At 39.2% G+C, this 22,050-nt stretch overlaps 1 protein-coding gene across 6 annotated transcripts in view; it reads left to right on the top strand.

Annotated features, from left to right (window-relative positions):
• Positions 1-22,050, top strand: part of vps13b (vacuolar protein sorting 13 homolog B) — a 457,366-nt gene that overhangs the window by 283,903 nt on the left and 151,413 nt on the right. For all 6 annotated transcript variants that reach the window (XM_088326330.1, XM_088326329.1, XM_088326331.1 and 3 more), the window contains 3 exons: positions 10,449-10,778; positions 15,555-15,951; positions 20,596-20,733. In XM_088326330.1, coding sequence (XP_088182456.1) covers positions 10,449-10,778; positions 15,555-15,951; positions 20,596-20,733 — 865 coding nt within the window. The remainder of the gene's footprint in view (positions 1-10,448; positions 10,779-15,554; positions 15,952-20,595; positions 20,734-22,050) is intronic.

The raw sequence follows: 22,050 nt of genomic DNA, 5'->3' as shown, positions 1-22,050 counted from the left end.
GTAGCATAGCGGGGGGGTGAACTTGTAAGCACTGATGAAGTCAAGATACAGAAGTTAATTCAAGCAAGTAGCTCAACTTCATTGTGCCGTCACAAAGATTTAGTAGTAGGCCTTCCTCAGATTTTATTTTAAGTTTTACTGCAAAGTACATGAAACCTGCGGCAAACATTGATTCCGCTTTACTCTTTGATTTTGATATTACTCTTTTGTAGGTTGTTTAGTTTTTGATTTGCTCCAAGCCTTACTATTCATTATAGGATGATTTACTTTTTCCTGACAAAAACCCTCTTTGAGAACATAACTTTTACCAGTCCTGAGTATAACAGTCGTGCTTCTCAGAAAAAATTCTCCAAATCACAATTAGAGAAATGGAGTTAGCTGGACTGTAAGACACCTTTTTTTCTTCACAAATGGATAATTGGTCAGAGACATTTTCTTCCCCAAGGCCATCACCACACATAACAATTACGCGACACTGTGAAAACTGTATATCTTGGCAGTTGCATTGAAAAACTTATCGGCTTACTAGGGATATTTCGATTCTGCTAAATGTTATTACACTCCTTTTTATCCCTCTATTGCTACTATACACTATTATTACAGCCAGTCTCCAAGCACTACCTGTTAAATGTTTTTGCCTATTTATTTGTGCTGCAACTAGCAAATATTTACATAGTTGACTAGACACTGACTATTGAAAGGATGAGTTAAGTAATCTGATTTTTTTCCGTAATTTAGTATGAAGTTGTTCTCATTATATTGAGGAAAATTACATATTTTATTAAAGATAACGTAAATGCCCTATCTAAAGCCAATCAGGCTCAGGGCTTGGTCAGTAGAGACATAAACCATGAATAAACCACTGTCTATTTTTGGGGAAAGGCAAATAATAAATTATAGGCAAGTTAACATGTTTATCCCTGTAAGCCAGTGCTGCTGAATTATTTGATTTCATGCGACTCCCCCTCCCATAACGAAAAAAATGCTAAAATGCTCCCAAACTTTGGTTTATGTACTTAATGTTACCGCTCGACACAAACTCAGCAGAGATTATATGTAAATTTCCTGACCTTTTTGGAAAAATATGTCTGGCAACATCTAGTCGTTACAGCCTAACTATTTATCTATTCTGTTATCCATCCATCCATTGTCTTCCACTTATCCGAGGTCGGGTCTGTTATCCTATTTTTCTCTTTTAAGTATTTATTACGTATTATTTTGGAGTGCCATGTCTAAAGTCTTTGCAAACAATGTTCACTATGTTGTTAAAAAATACTAATTTTAATGAAATGAGGCTGCTGAATTCCTGAAAAATAATTCGCTAGCTATTGGCCCGGAAGATGACGTCGTTGGATCTTGGCACAGAAAAAAGAAAAAAATGTTCGCGTTTGTTGTACAAAACTGTAACTCTTATTTTGTACCTTGAGGAAACTGGGTTATATATCAATTGTCACGAGAGAAAATCCGCAATGAAATTTATAATAAATGGAAACCAAAGTATTAAGGAGTCACAAAGATAATTGGCTTGCATTACTTATTCCCAATGGTACCCTTTACCAGTATCAGCTTTCTGTAGCTAGTATCTTTATTGTATTGGCACCACGACAACCATTGACTAGTTTTTATTTTGAAGTTTTTAGATCTAACTAACTCAAATTGACTTGCCTTGTTAGAGTATGCTGCTGTCCTTTCCATTCTTTAAGACTATAAACACTTGACAATTCACTTTAGAGAAAATATGTACCATTACGCTATTACAATACTTTTTCTCCCCTTGCATGCAGTTTACTCTTTGTTGCTTCCCTTTCCCTCGAATAAATCATTTACCCAATGAAATCACTCTCTTCCAATAAAAAGAAGTTTGACTTCACTCCGGATACACGGCTTCCAAACAGAACCATGTGAAGTAACATTTCACCAACAGTATACTGCTTACAGTTATTCTTCGGAGAGCTTATGGATTTTACCTGCAAGTGAACCCCCAAGTTTTTGGGGGGTAATCCTTCATCCTGAATTGCAACCTACTTTCGATTTCATCTGGAAACACTCAAGCTCATACGTGCTGCTGTGATGTAAAACGTTTTCATATTTGCCCAGCAAGCCAACGCCGTAAACGGGTACCATTTGGAACAAGTGACATTTGCCGTCGCTTATAAGCTGCATTCAGGCTGAGTTGTTGTGAGTTACACTGACAGAAATCGGGGTCACGCAAATGCACGTCGATATGATTGGCAGGAGACTGCAAAGTACATGAAAACTGTGCCAAACATTGATTCTGCTTTACTCAATGACTCTCATACAGTAATCCCTCGGTTTTCTGGGTTAATGGGGACCAAAAACGTAAAAGCATCCAAAGATTAAACTTTCCTTAAGATATAATAGCATGTGCTGTCTGCTGTAGAGCACAATACACGATACGTTGGTATCAATGACAATGAAGACAATCCATTTCAAAATTCTCAAAGCTGTGAACCAGCAACAACCCAAGGGAGAAGTAGTAATATTATTTTTTTATACTTGGGAATTATATCGATTTCTAGGGTATGCGCAAAGAGGTACAACTCCTTATATTAGGATGTTTAATACCGAAATTGTCCCCCGACTGATACCGTCTGTGAGAACACAACATTCACCGCAAAAACAAAGTCGGATTAGTTATCAGATACACCAGAGAGTTGTTTTCTTCGTCCTGTTTATTTTGCGTTAATTCATATCTTTCAAGCTATCGGTCAGTTCTTTTTTTTTTTTTTTTTATTCTCTAACATTCGTTTCTGGCACCGTGAGTAAAAAGGTGTAATAATGAGATAAAATGTGATGCCTGTCTGTATGTTATCAATAGTTGTCTATTGGGTAGGTTTCAACGCTCTCACCGCAGTGTTCCGTGGTTCGTTTCCTGTAATGTTGTGTTTTTTGTTTGACCGATCAGTATTTCACTAAAATGTACTGTGAGTGTATGCAATGATTGCAGTAACATTTACTCTAGTTTCAATTTCATGGGCCCTATAGTCTTGTGTGCTTTATACAAATATATGTCGAAATACTATTCACGGGGGTGCGCCTTATAATCCAGTATGCCTCATAGTGCGAACATATGGTACATTTTAAATTAGAATACATTCATCTGGTGACATGTTTGATACAAATCAAAACACGAGATCTATGATGAATGCCTGCCCTTGGAATCTATTTAATCAAAATTACCCTAGTTGCTAAAGGCAATAACACAGAAAACAAGTCACACCCCCAAATCATGGTAAACAAGACAGGATTTCAATGCCAAAAACCTCTGCTTGTTATCTAATTAAACTCAAAATAACTCGTGTTGTTCTGTACTATTTTTAGGTGCCGTATCGGCGAGAAAACAGACCAAATCACCGAATGTTAAATGTAAGATAATTTGGTAAATCACAGTGATTAATATTAGTAATGCTGCTTTTGTGATTGATGTAAATGTAAATTGCCTGGATTTATATAGCCCCATTCAAGTCACTGAAGACCTTCCAAAGCGCTTTACAATGTGCTTCACACTTACTCATTCATACACACCGATAGCAGCGTTCGCCATGCAAGGCAACTACCTGCTTATCTGGGGCATTAGGGATTCAGTGCCTTGACGAAGGACACTTCGACATATTACACAGAGGAGCTGGGAATCGAACCTGCGACCTTTGGATCCCAAGACGAGCGCGCTAACTTCTGAGCTACTGCTGTCCCATTGATGTTTTTACAGGATACTGTTTTTTCTTCGATGGTTTACAGGAGATTAGGAGTGGAGAGGTGTTGTTAAAGGATAGTGAGATGTTTGGACGTGTTCTAAGGGATGGGCAGGGCACCTGTATGATGCGGCAGGGGTAAACCAGTTTAAGCTGTCGGGCCCTGCTGTTGAACAGAAGAGTGCGTTGTTTCACCCTGACCCGAGTGACACGGACGCTTTTTTGTGTCCCGTTTCATTCCGAGGGACGAAAGCATGGCCAACTTGGGTGCGGAGTTGCTTAACTTGTTTGGGTGTTTTGGCAATTGGGTTAGCCATGGTAAAAAAAAAAAAAAAAATCCTGTTCTGAGCGAAATCTTCCAATTGCTTTCAATAGCAAGCCGCGTTTTTATGCGCTCCTGAAAACACTGGTAATGCGAGAAAGTGTGGGCACGGACCGCTTGGCGCTAAACCTTTTTTTTTTTTTTATGGCCGCCGAGAGATGAAAATTTTTCAATAGGCGTTGCTCGTCAATTTCCAATGTCACCCTGTCGTCTAAACAGACAAAGTCAACCGATATGTGCTTGGTGATCCCCAAACCTGAATTGCAAACTACTTTTGATCTCATCTGGTTACACTCAAGCGTGTACATACTATACGTGTTCATATTTGCTCAGCAAGCCAACACCGTAAACAGGTAGCATTCGGACCATGTAACATTTGCTGTCCCTTATTAGTTGCCTTCCAGTCAAGTTGTTGTGAGTTACCCTGACAGAAATCGGGGTCACGCAGATGCGCGTCAACATGATTGGCACCTGGGAGAGTCATGCTTTCACACTTTGGGGATTATCCTCCATTTTCCAGGACGTTATGCCGAGAGACTGTGAGAGGCGTGACATCATGATTGGCCAATGGACTTTGCGGCTTGCGTTCATGCGCATATGTGTGTGTCATTGCACATTCACGATTGGCTCCCAGGTCCGGAGAAAGATTACGCCGGGATGTGGAAACTGTGTTTCAGTGCAGCTATTATATAATGTAATCGAAAATAATGGTTGGAAAAAGGGGGGATTTCAGCTGGGAGTAGGCATGTAACTGCAGCACATGCATAGTTGTATTTGAAATTTATTGCCTTCTGTCAGTGAATAAATTGGTGTAATGTTCAAGTCTACAGGTTGGAGAGCCATACGTTGCTAATACCTGCTCCCTTCGTCTGTGAGCAATCAGAAAGGTGTGTACCAGAGTCCAGAAATTCTGGGGGAAGTCCAGCTGTCGTTTTTTTTTTCCAACAAGGAAAGTATACATTCAATCTTAGCTTTGTCACTGTGCTAATTGTATACACTTGAATTGGGTGGATCGATGCAGCTATCAATAATATTGATACTGAATGAGTACTTGGATCGAATGGATACTATTGTCCTGGGATCAATTCTGTCTCACCATTTTACCACACCTCACATACCTGCTAACAGTACTGCGATTCCCCATTAGACTACTGTTTTCGTACCCAAAAACAATATACAGCTTGTTCAAATTAGTTTAAAAAACAAACATTGACTACGACACTAGTATTTTAGCCCACAGCTGCTTTGTTATGAAGCGAGACTACGTTCTTTTTTTGGCGTGAACAAATCACTTTTACAATTGCATTCGATTTCAGGTTTGACATTTCCGGTTTTAAACAAGCACATGTTGGTATTTTTGATATTATAAAGACAGATTGTGTTTTACGCGTACAGAGTGCGCAATAAAATCTACCACTTTTTAATGTTAAATGGTTGGCATGTATGCTATCACTACAATATTGTTGTTGGTGGGTTGTACAATTATACATCCAATTGTTTTTACAATTTATTTGTACTACTTTTTTAAAAAATATCTTGTAATTAAAAGTTTTTTAATTGTCTTGTAGTTTTGTTGCATTGCTGCATTTTTGGTTTATGAAATGATCTGATCTGCATTTTTACAGTATATAGCGCTTTTCAAGTCAATGACTTCCCAAAGCGCTTTACAATGTGCTCCACATTTCCCAATAGCGGCCTTGCAGCCATGTAAGGCGCTAACCTGCTTATTGGGGGTATTAGGGGTTCAGTGTCTTACCCAAGGACATTTCGACATGTAACACGGACGGGCCGGGATTCGAATTGGGATCCCTTGATCCCAAGACGAGCACTCTACCCCCTGAGCTCTTGACTTTTGTTCTGAAACAGTTGTTGTAGTAGAAAAAAAATCTATACTGTTAAATGTTTTTACATTGTATTATTTACACTATGTGCACTTTGTGTCTTCATGTTCAAAATATTGCGAAATGGAAGGTGTTTTAGTTGTCTTGTTGACATTATTATACAGTACTGGATTTGTATTTCTGCTACACGGATGCTTTTTTCTCTTTTCTCTTTTTCGCTTTACTCTCTCGACTTCGGTTTTGGAACAGTTCTAATGCTATTATTTATATTTATTACCTATACTGATAAAGTTTGCATTGAAGTTATTTTATATAAAAAAAAAAAGAATACTTTTGGTGCCTGGGATCTTTTTGCGATGTTTATCGTAGTTATAAACTATTTCACGGGGGATAGGTTCAATTATTCAATAATCATGCTTTACAAGCAAAAAGTATTGGTATCTATCAATACCAAAATTCCCAGTATCGTCCACCCCTATTTTGAATCCAAATGTTTTAAGAACTGTATTTTTCCCGTTGTTTTTCCCTTTACCCGTGATATTGTGTTCCCAATTTCCCCCCTTGTAAGCATGTCTAAATATAGATGAGGTATGTGCTTTAGGGCCTCTTATTCCTCTCATAGTTATAGAGAAAATAGGGTATTTGCCATAATTGTAAATGCATGTGTACTGTAGTTGATTTTTTTTTTTTGGTTTGAAGCAGACTAGGGTGAGTTGCCCTTTCTCAGCTGCTGTACAACATTTATCCTTTTCATCACATATTAAGGCATTGGTCGGCAACCTTTTCTGTATGGATCAGTTTAGTGTCTGACAACATTCTGTGGCCCAGCCCGCTAATTACATTAGTGATAATAACAATACCAAAAAACAATAATAATGTATCATCACTAGACCACTTGAGATGTAGATGACATGGAAAAGATTTTTTATTTTCTCTCGTAATGCTCTATTAGGGTGCCACGTTTTGCAATGTTGTAATGGAGCATTATAGGAATGTGTCCATCCAAAACAATGTTGTACAACGATTGACCAATCACGTGCGCCTTCGAGATAAAAAGGGCGAGACAACGTAATAAAGTGTGTAAAAAATAATGTGATGAGAAGATAAAATTGAAAGTCTTTTCCTATATTATCAACGACACTGTCAGTGCCGTAATTCGGATTTGATTAATTGTGTAATTGTAATCCTGTGCAGTCCTTTGAGACATTTTTGTGATTAAGGGCTGTATAAATAAATGTGACTTGACTTGATTCAAATCAAATATTGAGCAAATGTGGTTGGTCATATTTGTCAACTGATAAACCATTGCTCAAATACCGTAACTACTGTTAAAGCTCACAAAATTAGAGTTGTTTTTTTATTTTTGTTTTTACTTGTGTGTGTGTACACAAATAAATACGCAACTAGAATGGCTGTGCAACATTTAAAGCATCACTCGTGTTGTGACATGAAAACCTTTTTTGCTGACTCAGCAAAAGAAAACATGCCAAGTCAGCTTGTTTGGCAGTTTTCACATTTAGGGTAATGCATCTGACTGCCTGTAAAAGATGATGTTGATATGCAATGTCGTTTTGCCTGGGAGAGTGGAATGTCTTTTTGGGAATAAATGCTGAGCCCGAAAAAACTAAAACTGCTCAGTCACCTTTTTTGGGCTTTTTTCACATCCAGGGTAACCTACCTGACTTCCTGTAAAAGATAATGGTCATATTTAAACTCCTTCCCTTTTTTCATGCGTGGACAGACACAAATAGAACATACTAAGATCCCAAACCAAATCATTATTACAAACCCTCGCTTTGCTCGCGTGGGAGAAAAAGCTTGGGTAACTTATCTTCTTTATGTGCGGCCCGGTACCAAATGGCCCACAACTCAGTACCGGTCCGCGGCCTAGTGGTTGCCGACCACTGCAGTGGGGGACATTTTAACTGTAATTTTAAATGTTCTCCCTCCACAGATGTGTTACCTGCTTGACACCACACACTTGATTCAGACCCCCCCCATTCTGGGGGGGAAATTCTTTCTTTTCTCCATAAATAGAAGCACTCACATCCGGCTTACAATCAACGATGGAAAAAAAGGGTCTGGCAGGGCCTATCCTGTTAAAGCCGGGCCTAAAGAACAAAGCAGGAAGGCGTGCCACAGCGTTTTATATGGCTCTTGTTCTTAGCCTTTCATGACACTGTTTAGTTTAGGAAATATCTAATAAGCCAAGTTTTTTGTCTAAAGTGCTGCCAGTGGGTTTACTATTTGCACAGAGGTCTTGAAACAGTATCTCTGCCACGGCAATAATATACATTTAAAATTCCCATTGAAAGGGTGGGAGGGAGCGAGCCAGAGTGCAAAGGGGGGCAACTCAGCCTACATGCCGTAATAGCAACCATATGCATGTCGGTCACATGAGGGTACAATAGGATGCTCAACACCTTACAGTCATTTGTAGTAAATGATGTCATCAGCAAGAAAAATAGCAGCAGATAATTCAATGTAAACACTATGATTAATAGTTGAGTGTTAGCCAAAACATTCCAAATTACGGGGACGGTTAAATTGGAATACACCCGTGACCTGAATCATTATTGTAGGTTTATGTTCAATTTGCTATCCTTTTTTTTTTTTCGTTTTTTTTTACCATTTTTACTGTAACTTTTCTACTGCTGTCAATCGTTGTTATTTTTTGTCTATGTCTTTACTGTAATTGTGTCTAACCTTAAACTTTGTGTCATGTTTGTTCTATGCAGAGTTTGTATGGGTGCTTAAAATCTTTGAAAATGCTTGAATTTTGGGTGCTTGTAAATGCTTGCAATTGTTATATTTATCAACAGTCTGACCCGATAGACAATGGAATAATTACGCCAAAACTCTTCTCTGGTGGCTTCCCTTTGCCACTGCATTTCTTCTTTGCTCATGATTCACGGCAGCTGGCATTAGTTTGTATGACGTTGTCACATGAAGCGTCATCACCCCCGTGCGTTGCGTACAAGGAGTGCATCAAACTAGTGATGAGAATTCCGGCTCTTTTTGGAAAACCACTAAACAGTGACCTTTTTTTTGTGATCAAAGTAAAAAAAAATAAAAAATCCTATTTTTATCAGCGCTAGATTTCCTCTTTTAGGGATACTGGAAAAATAGGAAATATTGCTCTGAAAGTCCTTAAAAAGTGCTTTAAATTTGGCCATGAAAATGGTGTACGGACCCTTTCTGTGAGAGCCATGTTTTGCGCATTAAACATGTTTTTTTTTTTTTATTCTCGTTAGGCCCCAAAAATCTTCTTGCCACGAAATCTTTTTTATAGCTGCTCTGGTTAGAACTCTACATCTGGAATCCAGCATACAATCGGGGCTGCTTTCTGCGCGATACCGCAGCCACTGTGAGAAAAAAAAAATTGGATTTTACTAGACTAAAGCCCTTCTTTAAAGATATCGTCAATAATTTGAAATTGCTAAATTATGTTTCAGACCACAAAAAAAAGGTCCCGCAGCATGCCTTTAATATTTTTTGGAGGTTGTACGATAATCCCTTTCATTGGTCAATGGTTTCAACCAGGGCAAGCTTTTTGGTTTGTCTTGTCACAGAGAGGATCAAGATGCAAAAAAGAAGCAAAATGCTCTGGTGTTTTTGTACGTCTCCGAAACCACAAGCTCAAAACAAGAAGTACAGTAATCTTTTGTTGTATCACGATTTACTTTTCACGCTTTTGCTATTTTGCAGATTTGGATTGTGCATTGTGTTCAGCATTTTGATTGGCTAAACAGTCACTCCGCCTCTTCTCTATCTGTGTGTCAATAATGGTGTGGTTTATCATTGACTCATACGAAAAACAGTTTGCTAAATTTACATTAAGCACGAGCAAATTCTCTTGCAATTTTGTGTAGCATGAACTTCAGTAAGAGTGGAATTTAGAAGGAAATGATTCAAAATACATCAAAAAAGACATTGTAAAGTGGTACCTCTACAAATAAGTTTTTTTTGATCCCGCAACATGTTTGGATCTAAAGTTATTTTCCCCAAATAACTGAAAACCAATTAATTTATTCCGGACTCCCATACGCATCCAAGTTAACCCTAAATAGCCATAAAACACATCTTCCTGTTCACCAAGAACACATTCAAATGGGAATTAAACTTGAAAATGCAGGAACAAGATAAGCAATATGATAATACGATGACATTAGCCCCAGTCTCTAGTGTTAATGTTTGGAATTGCTCACAACTTGGATTTTCACTCATATGCCGGGCTAAATGTTTGCTCAAAAGACATCTCGTGTCTTGAATTTCTCATAGTTTAAGTAGCTTAGATGTCGTAGTATTACTGTATTTGATTTATAGCATAATATATTTTAGTAGTGACATGTTTTAAAGAAGATATCTAATGTTTGAGACTTGATTCATTAATAAATTCAAGGGTACTTTACATGAAGTAGTAGTTGCATTTATTTTTACATACCAGTTACATTTAGTTATAGTTATGAGTTACTCCCGAGTTACGCTGATGTGGCCTTTCGTTGCTGTATGACAAGACTCGAAAATAAAACAAAACCCTTGCTTTTGTTTTTTTGTTTTTGTTTTTTGCAGTTGCATAAACACGAGCAGAAGCCGAGCACCCGAGGCTCCTTGGCCAGCGAATCATCTTCCCGGCACAGTGGGAACGGGCAGGACAGCGGCTTTGGAAGCGACAGCGCCCGAATCCGAATCGTCCAGATCGAGCAGCAAAGCGGAACCAGCCACCACTGCATAGTCAGGCCTTCCCACAAGTCTACCATCACCAAAAACCTCAATTTTATTCCTTTCGACATCTTCCTTACTGCGAGTAGGCTGTCCGTCATGGCCTATGAATGTTCCAATCCCTCGCAGGCCCCGAGTTCATTAGACAGCACGCAGGATAGGAAGGAGCCAATTGAAAAGGTAAACAAAACAAGTGTGACTTGAAAGCTCCCGCTGGAGTTGCCAGTCATAACCGGTCTGAATGTGTGTGCGTGCCTGCAAGCATAAGCTTGAGCTAAACACAAGCAAACCCGGGTTATGTAAGCAAATAATAACAAACTTGTTACATATCCAATCCACATCATTAAAACAGTTGTGCATGCCACTACTTCAGCTTTTAACTTAATTGCCATATATGCTATATGCAGAACCATACAGCGCAGATTAAATTGTTTTCCCTTCCCTGCGTGTGAACATGAAATTAATAAGACATTTTACAGATAACAAGGTAAATATACAGACGCTCCTCTACTTACATTCGAGTAACGAAAGACGGTAAATACAAAAAAAATTGGGTTAGCGAAAAATATCCAGACATTGCTGTAAATCAGATTTTGTACTGTGTGCACCTTTTTTCGAGTAGAGGACAGTGCTGTAGTGCTTCTTTCCGCCACGTGGCGCTGTGAGAGGTCACCCAGCATCCACCCTGAAAAAATAAATCTTCCTTCAACTTCCTAGTTCTTGTGTAAACATAGTACGTGTACTGTATCTCCAGCGCGTGAATTTTGACGTTTTTATTGTTTAATATCTTGTGCATCCATTCAATATGGTTGATGAAAAGTGTGAAGAAGAGGCGAGCTGTTTCTTTTGAAATGAAAGTGGTATGAGAAAGATTGATGCGTTTGACTAACTCTTGAAGCTCATCTTCCAAAAGTTAGTTAAACTAAACTTAATTTATCTTTATAAAGCATATTATTTTATGAATTGTTTTTTTTTAGTACAAAATAATACAGGTTACTTATACAAGCCTTAAACCATCACCATACAAAATATAGCGCTGAAGCAACTTACGAGCAATTTCAACTTACAAACGAGCGTTCGTAAGTAGGGCAGAATCTCTATATGCATATAAAAACTGAAAATATACAAGGTTTAGAATAGTAAAGTACAATCTAAATACAATAATTTAGCTTTGATTTGGCAGAAATCAGAGGGGTGGGACGAAGTATGGCAGGGAGAGAGTTCAGAGTCCTTATAGCCTGATGAAAGAAGCTGTCCTTGAGCCTTTTGATTTTGGCTCTGAGACTCCGCAGTCTTTTCGATGACGGCAGCAGGCTGTGAAATGGGTGGGTGGGGTCACCTGCCATTTGATGCGCTGCAGAGTCTTTTGCCATTCCACACAGTGATGCAGGTGGTTAGAATGCTCTCGATGGTGCATCTGTCGATTGAGAGCATGATGGGCCGGGGTACTTGTTTGTGGAGAAAGTCCAGGCGTTAATGGGCTTTTTTGGCCAGGGGTGTGATGCTATCACTCTAGGACAGACTGATTAGCATACCCAGGAACTCGATACTGCTGACCCTCTCCACTACGGCACTGTTAATTCTGAGTCGGTCATGCTCGGTGTTCTCCGTCCAAAAAGTCTATATTGTTTCTGAGCCATGTGTGTGTCTGATAAGAGTTTGGCTTTCCTTCAACCTTGTTGCCTTTTCCTGCAGCTATGACGATCACATGTTCTAATTCCTGCACTTCTAGGTGTTTATTTGAAATTCTGGCTTAGTTGCAATCCGCTCCTGACAAAGTAGAAAAAGGTTGCTGCATGTCTCTTTTAGGTTGAAGTAGAGGTGCAAAAAGTTATAGATTAATCGACAGCTAATTTAATTTCAATTGTCAACTAAAGCATTGAATAATTGTTTGTATCGCGAAAATCCCTACATTTTAACTTTTCGACAGTAAATATTGACCAAGTTCTTTCTTTCTCGCTCTCGCTCTCGCTCTCTCTCTCTCTCTCTCTCTCTCTCTCTCTCTCTCTCTCTCTCTCTCTCTCTCTCTCTCTCTCTCTCTCTCTCTCTCTCTCTCCAATCTGCTCATATCCCTCGAGAGGGGTGAACGACAGCAAGACAAACACATGAAAAACAAAAAAAAAAAAAGGGAAAAAGTAACAAAAAACACACACAAAACTGTTTCGACCATGGCCAACCCAAACAAGTTAAGCACCTCGGCACCCAAGTCGGTCATGCTTTCGTCCCTCCAGATGAAACGGGACACGAGAAAGCAGCCATGTCACTCAGGTCAGGATAACACAACACACTCTTCTGTTCAACACCAGTGCCCGAAAGCTTTCACTGGTTTACACCTGCCTCATCATACAGGTGCCCTGCCCATTCCTTAGAACGCGTCTTAACATCCCACTATCCTTTTACACCTCTCAACTCATCCCTATCACCAACAAGAGCTCTAGCTTCCACTGTATTTAGACCTCTTTCCTGCAGTGCACTCATAACACCATCCATCCACCTCAATCGCGGCCTTCCTCTTGATCTCCTTCCATTTACTTCTGCTCTCCTCTTCAACATTCACTCCTGATCCATTCTCACCATGTGTCCAAACCAACCGAGTACTTTCTTATCCACACTCGACCAAATTCTAATTGGCTTAAATAAAGTAACACTTTCTATATTTGTGCTAAATATGATTTAATAAAAGTTAAGTCGCAATTTAGGATTTTATATTTGTCATTGTGATATTGGGTGTTATTTATTTATTAAAATGTATTTATAAATCTCAAGTGTTAACATTTTTGAAACATTAAGTAAAAGTCTTTATTTTTTCTATTTAGAGGGTTTTAGTGACATGCTGATTTAGTTCATTTACTAAATAACAGCTGAAATCGTTCATACTATATTGGCCTAGTTAGTAGTTATTTTTATATTATGTAAAGTGGTAATAATAAATAACTTTGTGTTTAAAAATGCAAGGTTTGAAATGCCCGCGGCAGTCAGAGAGCCAAATCCTTATTACTAGGCCATTAGGATTGGGATACATTAAGGGAAGGGCTTTAGATTTTACCTCATCACACTGTTTCAGATTCAGATTCAGATTCAGATCTACTTTATTGTCATTCTAGTACACGTGTATACAGAGCGAAATGTCGATGCATCTGACCCCCACAGTTTCCTTGAATGTACAGATATAAATAAAGTTGTATTGTATTATGGCTACGTATAGTATTTTACCATAGTGCCGATAGTGCAAGAAGAGTAGCTAACCAGATGTGCAAAATGGGCAGTCAGGTTAACAAGTCAGGTACACAGTAACATTAACACTGTAACAATAACGCTGTAATTACAATAGTGCAGAGAGCAATGTGCAAGGAGTGGCAAGCTATAAAAAAAAACTGCCAGTAGTGCAAAAAGTCAGATTAGCAGCCGTTTAGAATTAAGTTAACTATATGTTAGATTGACCATTTAACAGTCTAATGGCCAGGGGGACTAGACTATTGCGGAGCCTGGTGGTCCTGCACCGCACACTGCAGTACCTCTTCCCAGAGGCTAGCAGAGTGAACAGTCCATGATGGGGGTGAGAGGGGTCCCCAAGGTGCTACGTTGCACAAAATTGTAATGGAGCATTATGAGAAAGCCAAAACAACGTTAAACAACATGGTACTGTGAATGAAGCTAGTGTGATGATGAGAAAACAATCCAATACCTTTTGCTATGTTGCAGTGAATGTGGGATTATTATTATTATTATCATTGTTATTGGTACAAATGTATTTATTGGGCCAGGCCGCGAGAATGAAGTCAGACATTAAACTGGTCCGTGGTACAGAAAAGGTTCTTGACCACTGCTTTGTAGCACTCCTTTTCTGTTGCACAATACAGTGACATGTCGGACAAATAATATACACTGTCCCTTTAAAGAGTATGTTAAGTTTAAATGAATTGATGTTGCTATTGTAGTTGAACATGTTAGTTTTCAAAAGTCCAGTCATTGTGTGGAATTAGTGCCGAGCTATTTTACCAATATTTCCCAAAACCTTTGTGAAGTATGTGCATCCTTTTCAAGAGTTTGTATGGGTGCTTAAAATCCTCAGAAATGCTTGAATTTTAATGTGTGTTTTTAAGGAATGAAAAGTGTTTTGAATTTAGTTGAAGTGCTTGTAAATGCTTTAAATTGTTACCATTTTTCTTAAAAAGTCTCCTTAAAAATGACGCAGACACTGCTCCTTGGTGGATTCACTTTGCCATTGCATTTACTCTTCCCTTGTGATTAACTGCAATTGGTATTAGTTTGTACGGCTTTTTCTAGAGGTTGCGCCCAAGAGGACAACTGCACGCTACACCTAAACATGGAATTCTGAAATGTGTATTAGTGCAAAGAACACATATCAATTATGGACATTTATTATGGGACATGCATCTGGAGGGATGAAAGCATGACCAACTTAGGTGCCGAGGTGCCTAACTTGTTTGGGTGTTTTGGTTGGCATTTGGGTTGGCCGTGGTCCCAAAAAAATTTGTGTGTGTTTTTTGCTATTTTTGCCCTTTTATTTTCTTTGTTATTGTATGTGTTTGTCTTGCTGTCGGTCACCCCTCTTGAGGGATATGACCACGGTAGATAGATAGATAAATAGATGGATAGATATTTAGCCAACACTTATATGGGAAAAGATTTGTTCCAAAAAGAAATATATTTTCAATTTACTCAAGATCACATATCTTGAAAAATGCACACGCAAGATAAAAAAAATCACATTTGTAAATCACATGGATATTTGTGGCTCTGCAAAATACATGATTCACACAAGAAAATTGGCTATCAAAGTCCTTAAAAAGTGACGTTGCCCATGAAAAAGGTGTACAAACCCTGAATTAGTGGTGAGCTATTTTACAAATATTTCGTTTTTTGGAAGAATTTGCTGCTTTTTTTTTACGAGAGTGCCTACTGTGAAGACCATGCATTCCTTTTGCTCCTCAGACAGGAAAAAGTGCTCTAAACCAGACTGAAGTTTTGCCCGAGGCTCCACCTGCACCTCCAGACGCCGTTGCCCAGGTTACACTGACAGAGCTGACAGCCGAAGACATCCTCAACAGCAATGTTTCCCAGCCGGCCTCACCTCTTCTGAGAGGCAGTCTGCTCTCCTTAAATTCTGTGACGACCCCGAGCCGTTCCTCAGCGCGCCAAGCACTCGGGGTCACGGTCGTCCGGCAACCCGGTAGAAGAGGGGCCGCTGACCAAGTGATGGAGCCGCTGCTCTACCTGCAGGTCTTGCAACCTTCGGTTCTTCTCAGCTGCCACCACCGCAAGCAGAAAATGGAATTCTCCGCCTTTGATGTGGCCTTAAGAGGCGTGGCTTCCGACTACAAGTGCCTAGGTAGGAGCAGTAATTGTCAAATAGTTGACTTTGAATTCCTGACTATAGAGCGCACCTGATTAAAGCTGCATGCCAAAATGTAACCCCTCATATGGACCTAAAATACCTCATGCCACATATCATTGGAAAGCTTAAACTCTTGACATGATGACCAGTTTAAGATTTACTCATCACAGAAAATCTGTCTGAAACAAGATACCCGAAAACTCTAAAAATTAAAAAAAATAGAGGGTGTAGCTTGTCTCGCAGCCATGATATTAGATGATAGTATGCATCCAAGAGTCTAGTTAATCCACTGTAAAGTATTTCCTGCAAAACACATGATAATGCCGAAAAAGCATTTGTGCATCGATGGACGTTTCTTGTTGCTAGCTGTCTGTTAAGCCACATAATTCCTTTTTACAAATAGATAGACAAGTAAAATTATTTTCTATACATCGTTAGCCACTGAACTTTTGATTGACCAATTGCAGGCTTTGTTTTACAGTCCATAGCCCGCATTAGCCTATACGGTCCCAGTATTGCTAAAAAAGACAACACCTCCTTTACATCTGAATTACTTTAGCCAATAGTAACTGATTCAAATGATGATTGACACGTTGGTTAGCCAATGAAATTCTGAATAAATCGGTATAAGGATGTCACTATTGTATTCAAATTAGACCCTGAAATAATTGGGCGTAACGCCACTCGTGATTTATTTTTATGCACCATTTTTATGCGTAAGTGTGAACAAAAGCGATAAAGACCGAGAAGGAGAATTCAAATGTTTACAACTCTTTCACAATAACTAAAAATTGGCCAAGTAAAATACACATTTGCAAAGGTTTTAGTATTGTAAACTGGTCGTCTCCAAAAGGCCACTTTTGGAAATGCCTAAACATACTCTTAAAAAATGGGTAAAGTACAATGTTTAGTTTTTCAGATTATGATCAAATGACAAGGCGGCAGTGGCTCAGGAGGTAGAGCGCTCGTCTCGGGATCAAGAGATCGCAGTTCGAATCCCGGCTCCTCCGTGTTACATGTCGAAGTGTCCTTGGGTAAGACACTGAACCCCTAATGCCCCCAATAAACAGGTTAGCGCCTTACATGGCTGCACGGCCGCTATTGGGAAATATGAAGCACGCTGTAAAGCGCTTTGGGAAGTCATGACTTGAAAGGCGCTATATAAATGCAGATAATTTCATTTCATAACATATATTCTTAAACATGCAGAATATGAAGAAATAGTACCTGTTTTTGCCTTATGTATATAAAAATCAGTCACAATATTATTTTACGTGTTAACTAGTCAAGGTGGGTACAAGTGTAGCCAAGCTAACCGGGGACCAACCGTGTAAAGTGTCAATAGCTACGACAAGAAGCGCAAAGCCAGACAGTAAAACAAATCAGGAGACGCCGCAAAAATGGCGTTAACGCCAGGCTAAACGGCCAAACCACACACAGAGCTAACGTGGAGCTAGCTGGACAAAATTATACCAACAGTCACACACGCAGCGAAAAGCACAAACGAAAAGCCACAATTTCTTACCTCCGAGCAGAAATGAGTGGTATGTGATTGCTGTTCACTACAATCGCTCTGTTCCGGAGCTCGCCTCACATGTTGTGTTAATGGGATTCACCACTTTGAAAGTGTTGTGTTCCTTCAATATAATCCAAGTTTTACACCAAACTACTTTAAGGTTAGATTTCTTTTTTCCCCTGGCATATGGATTATTTTGCAACATATTTACATAATTGTGGGGATGAACACGACACATTATGTGCCTAACTGAGAAAAATAATCTAAAAATACCATTATGCATTTCCTGTGATTACCACATCAATTGCTTTATTTACACTTGTACAAACATATGCAGGCCAAACGTTTGTATTGACAGCATTTACAGCTTAGTTGTGTTGTTAGTTGCGTAGGTAAGGACCTCCAGACATAAATTTCTTTAAAAATAAGGAGTCATCTTTTGAGTTTTGTACGTCTACCTGATATCCCGGACATTGCCGGCAAGCTGTCAGACTGTTGAGAAGCAAAGACATGTCTGTATGATGTCATCAGTCACTGAAATTTGTCATGCCACATATCATTGGAAAGCTTAAACTTGTTCGTTGCTGAAGAGCTCTTTGCCAAAATAAAAATAGAATTGGAAACTCACATGTATTTTTTTTTGTATAGACAACTCTGATGACACTGAACATTTATGGTGGTTGAAAAAAAATGGAAATGACTTAGTTATTCCACCTTAACACCTTTACAATTATTGTAGAACCATGTATGTTTGGGTGTATTATACACATAAACTGCCATTACCAAAAATAGGCATAGAATAAAGAAAATATGTTGTTAACCCTTTGACCTTTTCAAGGATCAAATTGGAAGATAATAAATGTTTCTATTCAATTTTGTTTCATACATGCATATCCAACACAGTTGGTTTTGGTCTTAGCACTGTACTGCTTTAACTGTCAGTGTGTGTCTTGTAGGCTCTGAAACGGCTGAACTAATCTTTGTGAAAATGTAAACAATTTATATTATACGGTGGCTTGTGAAACAATTTGCCCCCCTTGAACTGTATGACCTTTTGCCGCATTTTAGACTTCAAACATTAAGATATAAAACTGTAATTTCTTGTGAAGCATCAACAATAAGTGGGACACAATCATGAAGTGGAACACACTTTGTGGAATATTTTAAACTTTTTAAACAAATTGAAAAAAAAAAGTGGGTGTGCAAAAGTATTCAGCCCCTCTACTTTCAGTGCAGCAAACACTGTCCAGAAGTTCAGTGAGGATCTCTGAATGATTCAATGTTGATCTAAATGACTAAACGATGATAAATGGAATCCACCTGTGTGTAATCAAGTTTTTGCAAAAATGAACCTGCACTGTGATAGTCTCAGAGGTCTGTTTAAAGCGCAGAGAGCATCATGAAGAACGAGGAACACATCAGGGAGGTCCGAGATACTGTTTAAAGTTTAAAGCTGGATTTGGATACAAAAATATTTTCCAAGCTTTAAACATTCCAAACAGCACTGTGCAAGCAATAATATTGAAATGGAAGGAGTATCTGACCACTGCAAATCTACCAAGATCGGGCCGTCCCCCTAAACTTTCAGCTCATACAAGAAGAAAACTGATCAGAGATGCAGCCAAGAGGCCCATGATCACTCTGGATGGACTGCAGAGGTCTACAGCTGGGGTGGGAGAATCTGTCCATAGGATAACAATCAATCGTATTCTGCACAAATCTTGCCTTTATGGAAGGGTGGCAAGAAGGAAGCCATTTCTTAAAGATATCCATAAAAAGTGTCATTTAAAGTTTGCCATAAGCCACCTGGGAGACACACCAAACATGTGGAAGAAGGTGCTCTGGTCAGATGAGAGCAAAATCGAACTTTTGGGCAACAATGCAAGACGTTATGTTTGTCGTTAAAGCAGCACAGCTCATCCCCACAGTCAAATATGGTGGTGGCAGCATCATGGTTTGGGCCTGTTTTTCTTAAGCAGGGACAGGGAATATGGTTAAATTGATGGGAAGATGGATGGAGCCAAATACAGGACCACTTTGGAAGAAAGCCTGATGGAGTCATCAAAAGATCTGAGACTGGGACGGAGATTTGTCTTCCAACAAGACAATGATCCAAAACATAAAGCAAAAGCTACAATGGAATGGTTCACCAAAAAACATATCAAGGTGTTAGAATGGCCAAGTCTCAATCAGACTTAAATCCAATTGAGAATCTGATTCACAAACACTTTCCATCCAACCTCACTGAGCTCGAGTTGTTTTGCAAGGAGGAATTGGCAAAATATCAGTTTTTCGATGTGCAAAACTGATAGAGACGTACCCCAAGCAACTTGCAGTTGTAATCGCAGCAAAAGGTGGCGCTACAAAGTATTAACTCAATAGGGCTGAACAATTTTTTTTTTAAAGTTTAAAAGATCCCATAAAGTGTGTTCCATTTCATGATTGTGCCCCACTTATTGTTGATGCTTCACAAGAAATTACAGTTTTATATCTTTGTTTTAAATATGGCAAAAGGTCACAAAGTTCGAGGGGGCCAAATAGTTTCGCAAGCCACTGTAGGTCTCCGCAAGTTTCTCTCGCTCAGGTACAGGTCAAGTCACCCCCAAAAAATACCAGCAAAATAGATAAAAATATGCTTTTGTTGGGTCTCCTTTTGCGGGAGCTCTAAGCCCCTCTGGCGGCTGAAGACGGTACTGGAGCTTCTGACTTCTCCAAGAAGTTAAATCAATCTAATATCAGTCGTATGGCTCAGCGTGTACTACAAACCGTTGTGATTGTATGGGCTTCTGAATTTTAGTCTGTATGGTACATTGAGTTTTGTTTTGAGAATGTTTTTGTTGCACTCCTTGGTATATGTTAATGTCAATTTAATGTTGATTGCTGCTTCAGTTGATTAAGACTGACAGCAATCGGGTGTCTTGACGTCTGAAGTCGACGCCAATACCCTCGACCATCCCACCTGTGAAGAAAAGTGAAAAAAAACAATAAGCCAAATTGTATTGTAAACCGCAGTGTTCAAAATGTAGAAAACAATAGCGCCTTGTAGTCCGTAATTACCTGTAATTTACTAGCATATATAATCTAAATTGATCGGGTGTTCCCTTTCATGTCTCTCTATTCAGACCAAGGAAAGACGTTGCCAGAGTCTCTGGATTACAATGTGTGCTGGCTCCAGACTGCAGCAGGTGAGGTGGACACCGAGACTGGCATCCCACCTCCGCTTCTGTGCCTTCAGATTAAAGATTTCCTCAATGGACCAGGTAAAATAAATCCACAGATTAACTTGAGTCAAGGAGTGTTTCACATGTTGAATGTGAAAGCTCTTTGGGATTTCCCCGTGTTTGCGTGTGTCCCGTGGATCTGCTTTTGCAAGGGCTTGGTTATCTATTTTTAGACTGATATTATATCCATATGAGTACCTTAAAATAAAATCGTTTGACCCATGTGTATGGTTTACATTTTATCCTGATGGATGTGCAATAAACAAGTGCTCGAGTGGGCTTTGGAACGGATGAGTAAATGGAACTTCTTCTTCCCTTTGAGGATTTCATGAATCCATGAACAGTGTGCGTAGGTGCAGGAAATCCTTCACAGTTTAGCTCCCTGATCCCAGTAGGCCGGTCTGACTGTAGTTGTTATTGATGATGGCTGGAGGAAGAATTTTGCGCCCTCAGCCGCACACAACCCTTCCTGCTGTCAGCGGAAAGCCCTCAACTTGTCATTCGGCTCAGGGTCATTCAGCACCACACAATGCTGCATAGTAAACCATGGCAAAAAGTTGCATCTATAAAATCATAAACAAAAAGAAGAACCGTGATGGCTAGATAATAAGATTTTAAAAAGTCCGACCAGAATGGAATGATTGACATTTTAGTCCCGATCCGACTGAGATTTTGGTCGGTCTTGGACTCCGGTTTAAGATCTTACCTCTAGGCCGAAAGTGGCGGACAAAACCTGTTTCTGCTTGCAAAAGGCTTACTTGATTCAGTGTTGACAGACCTTTCACTCTTAAATCAACACAACAATCTACATTTCCTTGTGCCGCCTGTTTTTTTTTTCAACATTATCTGCTGTTGACATGATCACTTTGGTGGAATTCCTCCCATTGCCCATTAAAGTTTGTCAAATCTGTGACATTTCCCAAGACCTGCTAGTAGGCGCTGAATCTTCACTTTGGAACCTGATTGGCTAAACCAACAGCTTTAGCTTACTCTAATGTAACAGGACATTGGCTTTGCATTTTTTGTCAAGGCCTCTGTGTAGATTTCCTGAAATGTTATGGGTTAAACGATTAAATATGAAACCACACATCTGGAAGTAGAGCAACCAGGGAAAAGCACTGAAAGGAACCTAAAAGATAATTTTGAATTAATTAGTAAGTATTGACAATATATAATAAACATGACATAATTCGGATATTTTTTGGGCCAGCAGAGAAAGCTTTGCAGGCCCTGATGGCAAACCATTAGGTATCAGTATGGGGGAGATTGCAGGCATTGTTTTACATTGTTAGTAGATTCCCTGATTGTGGCCATTTTAAGGCACACACCAATACAAAAAGTTGCTAATGTACATAA

This window comes from Urocampus carinirostris, chromosome 2 (genome assembly GCF_059441175.1).
Source record: "Urocampus carinirostris isolate Australia breed hairy pipefish chromosome 2, RoL_Ucar_1.0, whole genome shotgun sequence".
Classification (NCBI taxonomy): Eukaryota; Metazoa; Chordata; class Actinopteri; order Syngnathiformes; family Syngnathidae; genus Urocampus; species Urocampus carinirostris.
This window is presented reverse-complemented; position numbering and strand designations above follow the sequence as displayed.